Source organism: Micromesistius poutassou (genome assembly GCF_964030765.1).
Source record: "Micromesistius poutassou genome assembly, chromosome: 13".
NCBI classification, from domain to species: domain Eukaryota; kingdom Metazoa; phylum Chordata; class Actinopteri; order Gadiformes; family Gadidae; genus Micromesistius; species Micromesistius poutassou.
Genome location: NC_140283.1, coordinates 6326689 through 6339188, shown reverse-complemented (window position 1 = coordinate 6339188; position 12500 = coordinate 6326689). Strand labels below are relative to the sequence as shown.

The 12500-nt window shown below is 44.7% G+C and overlaps 1 protein-coding gene across 3 annotated transcripts in view; it reads left to right on the top strand.

Annotated features, from left to right (window-relative positions):
* The window catches only part of gnao1a (guanine nucleotide binding protein (G protein), alpha activating activity polypeptide O, a), a 67727-nt gene that overhangs the window by 40797 nt on the left and 14430 nt on the right, over positions 1 to 12500 (top strand). For all 3 annotated transcript variants that reach the window (XM_084477257.1, XM_084477259.1, XM_084477258.1), the window contains exon 4: positions 7848 to 8008. In XM_084477257.1, coding sequence (XP_084333383.1) covers positions 7848 to 8008 — 161 coding nt within the window. The remainder of the gene's footprint in view (positions 1 to 7847; positions 8009 to 12500) is intronic.

Sequence of the window (12500 nt, the reverse complement as noted above, 5' to 3'; positions counted from 1 at the left end):
CAATCTTTCATCGATCAATACGGATGTTGTGGATGCAACGGAATAAATGATGCATTGCTGCAGCAACATTTAAGATGATCGCGATGAGTTCTGCCTATTCTGCCTCCGTTGCTACACAAAGTGAGCGTCAGGAGCCGTCGTGGACCCTACGTCATATCCCGCCCCTTGCAAGTCCGCCCCCCTAAACCCCCCATTGATTCTACTGATGTCTGAGCAACAATGTCATGATCTTAGGTCATGATCATATTTATATGTGTGTGTGTGTTATCGGTTATCTGTATCGGTATCGGCCTTTAGGAGCTGAAAGTTATCGTTATCAGTATCGGTAAAAAAAAAAAGTTATCGTGCATCCCTAGTAGAGATGCCATCGCGTAGTGATGCCATCATCCTAATGAAATATGTCCAGTTACTTTCTATGATTATAGAATTAGGACGAATACGGCCCTTAGATATTTAAATAAAGTGTGTTTGTTAAGTTTATTGCTGTGAAAATATGATAATGGGATTCAGCCACTCTTCACTCTTATGTTGTGACCGCCATAAGCGTCTCAAGCAAGGCAACACAAAAAAGACACAGCGCACACACACACATCTACACAAACGCATGAGTGTGAAGGGTGTCTTGATGATGGTCCGGCTCGCTCTCCCTTTGGGTGTCTCTTTCATACATTTTTTAAGCCCTAGAGGATACCAGTCTCTAGGATACCAAGCAGTTACCCTAGCAACGTCCCTCACTAGCCTCCTCTAAAGGATGGTGCAGGCGTGTGGTCACCTGACCACTTACCTCTCATGAGATTGGACGCCGTGTTTTCTTTTCCTGTCTTTATTCCATGCACACACACAGAGGAGAGAAGGCCCCTCACAAAATCTTCATCTCTTTATTTCTGTCTTTGGCTCTTTCCCTCTCACACAGACATTATTGTGTGCATAGGCATGCATAGGCATGAATCAATGTAATATTCATGTTAACAGTCCAGAAGACACGATGAAGATGACACACTTGTGTGCTTAATTCTTTAAAACTGGTTTAATCCAGCTGCTAATTCACACACATAAGCACGTATTCGTGCTCAGCCTCAGCGTTTAGTTCACGCTTTTCTTATCCCATCGTCTACTTCTGTGTGTGTGTGCCAGCGATGTCTCACTGTACAGCCGGGCCCGAGGGACTCTAGTGTGAAACGTCTCGAGTAGATTGCTTGGCGGTTCAACGCCTCCCTGACCTGTTCTCTGAGCTCTGGATCTTGCTCTCTGGGTGAGAAACGCTTGGTTGAAACTTGAAACACCATCAGGGCTAATTTTAGAAAGATGAAAGAGGGAAGATAAAGACAGAACCTGCAGGCGTGATGATTGTGTCTGTTTTAAGAGGTAGATAAAGACTGAGAGAGTGGGTCCAGATGGGGGAGGTAAGGAGGTAGATGGGAGGCAGAAAAAGGGGGGAGTGGTAAAGAAAACCGTTAGAAAGGATAAGCAGAAGAGGAACTACAGGAGGACAAGGGGGGGGGGGGGGGGGGCAGTAGAACTCACTGACAAATTAAGAAAGACACACTTTAAACACACACATACACATGTTTCATTATTTGTATAAAATACACATTATTTGTATATTTGTGTGTTAATGTAAATGTAGATAGTTAGGGCATCCTACCATCTTTCTCCCATCCATTTTTATACACAGCGACTGCTCTTGAGGGGACGGGCAGGCTTTTAAAGCCGTTCTGTTGTACTGTACTGTCCATCACTTTGGGGAAAATGATGTTGCACACGTATGTGGCAGGTGTGAATGAGGTTGTCTGAGCCAACCAGACACTCGTAGTCAGAACACCTCGAAATTTAGTCCAATTGTTTCACATCCAGGACAATAAGTGCATGAACCTCCATGCTGACAGTTAGATATGGTTTCCCCTTGTGCTGTTGTCCCACTCCCTGCCAGAGCCCTGTCTCTGACCCCCACTGCTGGTTGAAGACACCATATCCCTGCCCTTACACCCCTCCCTGCCTGGTCCCTTTCTCGGACCACCAGTTTTAGTTGATGAATATGTTTCAGCTTCATCCTGTCCTCCTTCTCCTCCCTGGCAGACGTCTGTCTCTGGGGGATCTCTAAATTGAGTTGAATTGTTTCACATCCAGGACAATAAGTGCATGAACTTCCATGTTGACAGTTAGAGGTTTTGCCCCCCCCCCCCCCCTTGTCCTTAAAGCAATGGATCAAAGGTGCAACTGAGGGGTCGGTTTTGGCCGTTTTTGTAAAATAACAAGTAATGATGTGCGATAGCTGAGAGCCACGCCCTTGTCATGTGCTTTGATATACAGTGTTTTATGAAGAATTGACAAGAATCATGGAAACAAGCATGGTACATTAGCATGGGAGAATAAGCATGGAAGAATAAGCAAAGAATAATGAGTTTTTTTAATCACGGATGGACTCTGGTGGTTGTTGTGGGTATCTTGCGTGAGCCCACAAATAAAGGAGTGAACATTGCATCTTGGCTCTATGGTCTTTCGGGTCAACGGGTCAACGAAACTTTTCCTGACTCCTGATTTTGGATCAAACTTCTTCAATGTCTCAAACAGTAGGTCACTGACACACCGCTCGTTGATGACCTAATTTCTTGTCCTCCGTGGTTCGGTTGATAGGGTTAGGGTTAGGTCGTACAGTGTTAAGCTCCGCTCAATGGATTTAAATACGGACAGGAATGTGTCGGCTGGTGTTCCGCTCCGAAGGCAAATGTGTTTCTGTAACCCTTTTTTGCATATAGAATACGGACACGTACACACACAAATCCTTGGTCCCTGTTGACTGTCGATAACAGTTAATAACTTCCTACATTTACTGTGTGTAGATCACACACACGCGCACACACACACAAATACTGAAATGTGTGTGTGTAAAAGTGTGTGTTCTGTCTTTCGTCATTTGTAAGTCAGTTCCACCCCCCCCCACTTCTCCTCCTGTAGTTCCTCTTCTCCTTATCCTTTCTAACGATTCTCTTTCTCCCTCCCTCCCTCCTCCCTCCCTCCCCCATCTTAACGCATTCTATTCTGTCTTAAGATCATAGACTGTAAAAAAAATGTATGGACGAAGTGTCTGTGACATCCATAACCAAACTCAGCCCAGCCACTGAGTTACAATTGAACAAATAAAAAAATGTATTGGCTTTGGATTACGTGACTGAAATGCCAAATATTCTCATTGACTTAGAAAAGTGAGAAGCTTTTTGCATCCAGCCACCTGGCGGTTAGAAGTACTACATGTCGGTTGCTTCCACAATGGCTTTACAAACAGGTGGTCATGGCTGCCGCGTGCTTTGATTACATAATTATATAAATTCCCTATATTTTGCCTAGCTTTGACTCCTACATTGTGTGTGTGTGTGTGTGTGTGTTTGACCATTATGTGCTAATATGTATTGGTGTAGTGCTCAGGCTGTGAGGGCAGGAATGGAAGTACACATACACACACACATACACACACACACACACACAATACAAACATTGTTATGGATCCACTGAGTGTCTGTGGGAGGGCTGAAAAACTGGTAAATATTTAATCACCTCAATAATTAAATATCCTGCATTGGGTGAGAGGGAGGGGGGGGGGGTTGTGGAGAGACAATTGGGTGCAAATACACCTTAAAGACGGTGCAGTGCAGAGTAGGACAGCATGTTCACCCACAGCATCTCTGAGTTTGAGAGAGCGAGAGAAAGCGAGCAAGAGTACATAGTAGGTAAATCTTTTTCTCTGCAAGATGAGAAAAACAGAATTCAAGACAGACCGCATTCCGGGGTATAGGAAGCCTGTTACCATGGCAACAGCAGCTGACTGTCACATGGTGCGGTGGAGTTTTTTGGGGCGGCAGGAGAGTAGGAGAGGCGAGAGAGAGATGGAAAAAGGGAGAGGTGAGGGAAACAGATAGGAAAGAAAAGGAGAGGGACGGAGGGAATGCAGAGAGGGAAGAATGTAGAGACGGAGCAGGCTATTAAGAGATTGCGAGGAGGAGAAGAGAAAAGATGATAATGAGGGGGCGAGGTGTAGTGGAGGAAGGGAGGGGTGTGTCAGTAGAGAAGAGGGGGGATGAGAGGATGAGGACAATAATAGAAGCACAACAGGGCGACATGAGTGTTTACGCCAAAAGGTGCCTGGACAAATTATTCTTGTCGTCCTGTTCGTGTAATAAGACACTGGAATTATTTTATCGTTGAAGAGCGGGGAGGATGAGGGGGTGTGTGTGCCTCTGGATGAAAAGAAGAGGTGTAGAGAAGTACATGCTGAGGGCTTAAGTAACAGACGCTGTGTGATGACGAGAATGTGTTGTTACAGAGTAATAGACATGGCTCAAGCTAAAGTGATTGGCAGCCTTTTGTGTGTGTATGTTTTGTGTTGCTATTTGTCCAAATGCAGGACCGGATCAGTCTTAAGGCTTCTATTTAAACAATGCAGTGCATTGTACACCAGTTCAGCAGCACATACTGTCGCTGTGGGGTGCTGGCAGGGCAGCATTGAACCAGGAGGGGTAGGAACCAATTGCAGACAACTCAGGAAACGTAGCAAAGAAGGGCCTTCATTAAAGACACTCAATATTCTCTATTTCATGAACTGAAAGAAAACACTTACAATGTGAGAACCACAAGGATCAAGGGACATGGAAAATACCAAAGAGGTTAACTGGTGTGTAATGGGAGAGACTAATGGGGGGAACGAGGTGCAGCTGGGAAGATTGACAGGGACGCTCAGGTGAATAAGGTGGTTTCGGATGGTAATGTCAGGATCTATGAAGTGGCGGGAAAAGGATATCTGGTGGACAGGAGGAGAACAAAGACTAAACAATATATAAGTCTGAACATGACACATGCAGCATCTTTTTTTAGACACCTCATAGGTGGTGCGCATTAGTTATTCACTTGCTATCCTTTTGTAACCCAGATCTCTGGGCTCTGGGTAGATTTAAAGCATCATAAGATATATAAATATGTAGACTAGGGTGTCAGATTGCTTCACACAATTCGACATTTAATGAGTGATGCTTCAGTATTCCTTGAGTGTACTCATGCTTCTCAAAGGGTACATTACAATCTAATTTACAAACACACATACATAAACACATAGATCCTACGTCGTCCATTACGTCCGGTTCAGACAGTATTCTTGGCCGGGCCTGTGGGTTTAAAGTGTTTCTCAGGCACCCTGCCCAGTTCTTTATACTGTGAGAACTGGCACACACTCTGGTCTGATCCTGCACACACACACACACACACACACACACACACACACACACACACACACACACACACACACACACACACACACACACACACACACACACACACACACACACTTTCTTCAACCAACATGCACACCTTTTGCTAACATCCTTTTGGTAGCTCTCTGGCCAAGTTTCCATTCAAGTCTTTACAAATTCAACTAAAGCCATTCATGTACAACAGCTTAATTTTAACAGAAATATAAAAAAAGATGTTGTAACGGATCGGGAGAGAACCCAAATGCAGCACACACAGGCAGGCAGATAGTCAGTAATGTCTTTCATTTGCAGGGCAGACAGAAGACAGGCTGGCAGCAGGCAGGATCCATTGTGGGGGGCGGAAGGCAGAGTGGATCACCGGGACAGAGACAGAGCAGGCAGGTCAGGGACAGGCTAGGGTCCATAACGGGAATCAGTCCGGAAAACGCTGGAGAGACTAGTACCGGACGACGTAGAACAATCTGGCAAGGAGTGAGCTGAGGGGAGAGTCTATACACTGGGTTGATTGGTGATCAGAGGCAGCAGAGTGCAAACAGGTGGGGGGAGTTGGGCTGATGAGTGCAGCGGCAGGCAGGCAGGTGAGGAGAGGGAGGGGCCGGTGGGAAGACACTGGGAGGTGAATGGGATGACTGAGAGGGGAGATCATGACATATATAAATGCTATATATGTTACAAAAACACAAAGGAACAACCCCCCAGCTGTAGGTCTCGACATATTTGTTCACCAAAAAAGGGCTGACATGGTTGCCTAGCAACAACAGCTGATGAAAGTAACAACAGTTAAGGAGCGTTGAGCATTTTCTGTGATCGATTTGTTACTACGGTGGAGATTTATGTAAGAAGTAGTACCATATTTGAAGCATCGTTATATGCGTTTTTTTCACAGAACCCACTACAGGTGGTTGTTCATCTTAGTCTTTCAGCCTCAGTTTTGGTGTAAGGGAGAGGGAGAGAGACACCAGCCAGACCATGAAGCATTTGAAGCAGAGGACGGATGAGTAGGGAATATGAGAAACATATTATGCTATTTCCTTATATATATTGTAATTTGGTTCCCTTTTTCTTTGTTCTGGGATAGATTTGTGTCTACCTATGAGTACCTTGGGCTGATAATTGATATGGTGGGGACTGCCTCTTGAACTTATCACGTGGTCCTAGTTCACAATGATGAGGAATTAGTGCGATCTGACTTTGATATGACATTCAGAGAGAGCAGATAGAAGGGGAGGGGTGTGGTATGGAGAGGGGGTCAGGGTGTGATGGATGCAGAAAGACGATCAGGAGGACGGGCGAAAGATGAGAGCAGGGGATCAACTGGTGATAGAGGAAAGAGGGGAGAGTGTTAGGCAAGGACATTGGAATATGAGAGAGAGAGAGAGAGCAGAAGTCGAAGGAGGGTAGTGATAGAGTGAGTGGCTGGGAGGCAGGTGTGGAGGGATAAAGGGATGATTAAGAGTGGACGGAGAACCGACAGGTGACTATTGATGGGTCGGGAGTGAGTGATGGAGGGGTGGTGGAAGGAAGGGAAAGATGGATAGCTCCGTCAGGGTCACGGTATGGTGAACGGTGATGTTGGCCTCTTTACCCTCTGCGCAATAATGTTAATGTTATTTTTCATCAGCTGAGTCATAAATGATACGACAGACACACACACACACTGATTCCACTGTCCGCATAAAATTTGCTCTGGGAAATGTCAAAATGTCTATTTTTGTTCTAAAAATTATTATCAATTTGCTCGGCTTTCTATAAATAATCCCCGGGGGTGTGGAAGGCGGATCATGTGGTCTGTGATCAAACACACCAATGTGTTCTATTTTTAATGCTACTGCAGACCCAGAGCCAGTTGGTGGACTATTGCTAATGACTATTTTGGATTTCAGTATATACTGTATATACTCTCTGAAATATTTGCTCTCCATTGTGACAATTCCGTTTGTCACACACAAAACAAACATACTCTACTGATGGAGTACTACACTTCTCCTGGAGTACGACACTACTCCTGGAGTACTGTGCCTTTAAAGTATCACTACAAAGAGCAGCCGATAGCTCTCTCTCCTTCCGAGTTCCTGCTTTTTTTTTGCCGTTCTTGTTGCCAAGTAACACAAGACTTCCATTGCTAGATTATTAGATGGCTTGTGCCAGTTTATTAGGTAAGTAGAATGAAATACAATTCCCAGTGAATCAAGTTCTCTGCTACATTGCAACAATTTTCTTTCATGTATGTTCCTTTAATGTAAGATACTTAAGACACTTCTAATACACGGATTCTCTCGGCGTCCATCGTCACTTCTCCACCGCCACCACCACTCCCTCACTATCTGCTACCTCCGCTTCTTTTTCTGTCCCTTTCCCCTCATGTGCAGGATTGTCTGGTGCAGCGGTTATGGTGTTTGACTCCTAGCCAAAATACTCTTGTGTTCGGATCCAAATGTCCTGTAGCAGTCTACCTTTAGGCCGTCCGTGAGCCAGATATACCGGGACATTAGTGGGGATAACCTCCAATCCCCCTCTCTCTCTCTCTCTCTCTCTCTCTCTCTCTCTCTCTCTCTCTCTCTCTCTCTCTCTCTCTCTCTGTGTCGACAGGCGGACTCCAAGATGGTGTGTGACGTGGTGAGCCGCATGGAGGACACGGAGCCCTACTCCCCGGAGCTGGCCGGGGCCATGATACGCCTGTGGTCCGACGCAGGCATCCAGGAGTGCTTCAGCCGCGCCCGCGAGTACCAGCTCAACGACTCTGCGCAGTAGTACGTCATTTTATTACCAAGGATTTTTTCTTCTTCAGACGCTTCTCGTTATTGTCAAACGGCACGTTTGTGTTTGTGGGTGTGTGCGTGCGCGCTTTCATCGCATCCCCACACACACACTATCCAGCTGTGTGCGGAAGCATGGTTGGAGGGCAGAGAGAGAGAGAGAGACCCCTGGGGGGTATATACATAAATTCCCTATACATTGCCAAGCTTTGGCTCCTACATTGGGTTTCTGTGTGTGTGTGTGTGTGTGTGTGTGTGTGTGTGTGTGTGTGTTGCCCCTTCCCTGAGAGGCAATATGACCCTCTATGCAAAAAGGGTTGTGGGTTGTACAAATGAGTGAGTGAAAATAAAGAGAGGGAGATGGTGTGGTGCATAGAATGAGTGAATGAAATAGCCAGGGAGTGAGAGCAAGCGATAGAGGAGGTAGATTAAACCGGTTGCATGAAAGTATCTCTAAAAAGTTCAGCGTTTGCATGTGTTGACAATGTAATTGTGTGCAATGCGTCCACCAGAAAGACTGGAGAGTGGCAAGAAAAGGATGGGGTATGTCTGGACGGAGGGATTCATTCATCTTTATGTGCCCGTTGGATCATGAAAACAACACCCTTTCTGTTTGTCTATCCATTTGTATGTCTGGCCTTCTCTCTTTGTGATTGTGTGTGTGAATGTGGGTGTGGGTGTGGGTGTGTGGGAGTTGGTGTGTGTGTGGGTGTGGGTGTGTGTGTGTGTGTGTGTGTGTGTGTGTGTGTGTGTGTGTGTGTGTGTGTGTGTGTGAGTGTGAGTGTGGGTGTGTGTCAAATGTATTGTGGCCTGTAGTGCAGAACTGGGGAGTCAGCCAATAAACTGATGGGACACATACCACGATCCAACACCCAGTGTGTGTGTGTGTGTGTGTGTGTGTGTGTGTGTGTGTGTGTGATGACTAAAATCTAGTTTTTCTTAATATTTTATAAAGTCTGAGTTTTGAGATACATATTTTTTCAACTTCACCGATACCGCTCATTTTCTGTCTCTGATCCTGTCTATCAATACCTTGATAAGTCTGATATTATCTCAGGTTCAAGTGCTTCCTCTGCCATAGCACAACCAAATATGACACATTCATATATTTATTTAGGCAATCAAATTGATTCACCCAAATCATTAAAAAATGTAGTAGTTTTAGTAATCTATGATAACTTAAGTATTTTGATGTTTAACAATGACTTGACAAGAGGAATTATGTAACACAGAGTAAGAATCTGTAATGAGTCAACTGATATGGAGAAATCTAATAAAATTGTTAAATTGCATCAAAAACACTACACTCTGCCTTCCTACATTACTTACCTTACATTGACATTTATCAAGCCCCTCCATCCCACACACACGCACACGCACAACTTTAAGATGATAAAGCCTGGCCCTAGAACAAGGGCCTCCATGGAGGCTAATTGAATCACACACATACACTTCCACTTCTGTCATCCTGAGACTCTGGTGTACTCTTCTACTGGCCAACGGGACTGTCATCATCTGTCAGGTAGACTGGAAGTGAACAGGGTTAAACCTAAATTGTATTTGCGGCACGAGCTGACACAAAAATGACCTTTTCACACATTCAGCGATTTATGTCACGTGTTTTACAGCTCTGAAATGTTGAAGCTCTGTGGGGGTTTATGACCTGCCCGTCCACAGCAGCGCTTCAGGAAAACACAGACTACAAATGCCATGAGCGTGCTAGACTGTCCGCACACTTAATGAACGGGGCACCACAGTTGCTGCCAATTCCACTTTAGGGGAGCAAGAGGGCATTTCACAGGGATCGCACATGTACAAATATTGACACTATATTTTATTATTTCATGTTTGCACAGATTAGAAAAAGAGAGAAGACACAGAGTGAGCTATGTTCTGGTACTTAATTTATACGTTTATCGTGAGGACTATAACGTTTGCAAAGTCAATGTGGTTTATTAAGAATCAGTACTGTCCTTTATTTTTATTCAGTTGAACAGTCGCACATTTTCATACACACTATGGGCCCTATTTTAACGGTCTGAAACGCAAGTATGAAACGCAAAGCGCATGTAGCTTTGTGGGCGGATCTCTGGTGCTGTTGCTATTTTAACGGCAGATAAATGACTCTTGCGCCCGACCCAAATCTAAAATGGGTTGGTCTGAAACCCGTAGGGGTGTTTTGGGGCGTAACGTGCAATAAACCAATGAGAGTGCCAACTCCCATCCCCTTTAAGAGCCAGCGCATTTGAACTTGACAAGTTGATATTTTGACAGCGCGTTTGCAGTCTCCGCTGAGACAGATGCATGACCACATGAATTTCAAACTTCAAATGGCTCAGTTTATGGCCAAATTATAGGCCTAATTCACACATGGAATTGCGTTTTCTTCTACAACTTCAGAAACACTGAGTCGTCTTGTAAATTTCGGCAAAGAGAACTTAACACATATATGATATCCACACGCGGTCCTGTGGCCGCAACTGTGGGTCTATTTAATGATATGCGGCAATACATTAACAAACATCGTTTGTAACCAGTATTGTATACATTATCGTTATCGAGTTGTGTTCATAATATGCATGTGTCCCCCCGTTAATATACATCGCCATGGACTGTATTATGCGTTAAGCGTTACGGGCTGACTGGCTACTATGCTGCGGTGGAAAGCTCTGGATAATGCCTTCTGTGATGATTAATGTGTTAAGTTAAATTTTTGCACTGAAACATTGTGATGAGGGGCCACACAATGGTACAGTTGTTTCCACAAAATGTGGATGCTGTTTTCCATCGACAGCGCCAACACATATGTTGTTTTGACTATTCAATTCATAAAATATGAATTGAAACACTATAAATATAAGAGTGTAAATATAATAGTAGTAGGGTAAGGGAGCCCATGGAGCGTTCTGCTAACCAATGCAGAGGAGTCAAAGCACAGCTTAGGGTAGGATACACATCCTTCTGGTCTGCTGGAATTGGTTTCACCAAAGTCAAACTTTAGACATGGGGGTTACTTAGGATACTCCATGGAGCCCAAGAGCAGCTCTCTGCCAAACACGGAACAGGAAGACACCACTTCCTTCCTGAGATAGACACTTTCTGTCTAGCCCTTTCATAAACACACACACACACACACTCACGCACGCACACGTGCACGTGCACACACACACACACACACACACACACACAGAACTATACCCAAATGCATACACATCCAGAATGGTGCTTGTGTGTGTTTTTATCTTATCTTGAATTGCACTAGTGCGGCATTGCAATTTTATTGCAACTTTGCACAGTATACAAACCACCTTTTCAGCCGTATGTCTTAACTCATATTCAGGTGATTCAGTGCTGCGTACAGCCGCTCTAAAGCATCCAGCACTGCTGTAAACATTCAATACCACCCACCACATATACAGGACCTGAAATCAAATCTTCTGACTTGTGTCCTTACTACTTCACGACGCTGCCTGACATGTTGGTTGTACGCTGTGTGCCTGCTTTACATTCAAAGTCTGCGCTTAAGGTGAAGGACCTCCGGATCTGCCAAAAGTGGATGCGAAAGCCAGGGACTTCCTCCACACAGCGCTTACTTGCCATTGTGACCTGCTTTTTGAAGCGTTATTCCAGTAAAAGGTGTTCTCCACCGGGCCGTGGCACATTGGCCTCTCGGCCACAGAGATTTAGAAATGAATAGAAATTGCCACAACGTTTTTATTGGCTTCATACACAGTAGTGTTGTAAGACTTACTGTGTTACTGTCTATAAGTCAAACTGTGTTTATGTTCTTAATAATGGTCCTACAGTATCTGCGGTCATTGCATGAGCTGAGGCAGGCATCTAATGCTTTGTGTCCTGGTCACTGCATTAGCGACCCCTATTGGCTGGTCGGGGCACCAGCTTCAACCAAGACAGTGAAAAAAGCCCAGTTACATCGTATCATCATGCAACTTGGCCAACTAGCAAATGAGTTTCCTGAAGATGTGGAAGAAGTTGTTGATGACTCAGTTTCGTCCTACACAGAGGGTTACAATTATTCGGTGTTGGCGGCAGGTGTGCTAACCTTTGCTACGGGGATATTAAACACGGTCAATTCCTCAGCTTTCAGATGTGTTTTGCATTTGACGAGGTGTTTATTAAGGTTGGATGTGTTCTCCTGGTCAATTTTGCATTTCCCACCGAAACTATTACAGCGAGCTTGTCTGTATTGATGTCTGCTTCAAGTTTGGAAAAGTTTTCTCTCAATCCAGTCCACATTACACAGTCATTTGCTACCTTCATTGTGTGTGAGTGTGTGTGTGTGTGTGTGTGTGTGTGTGTGTGTGTGTGTGTGTGTGTGTTGATTATGTGTGTGTGTGTGTGTGTGTGTGTGTGTGTGTGTGTTTTTGTTTGTGTTTGCATGTGTGCATTTGAGAGTGTGTGTGTGTGTGTGTGTCCTGTTCTTATTGTAAGTCGCTTTGGATAAAAGCGTCTGCTAAATGCCCTA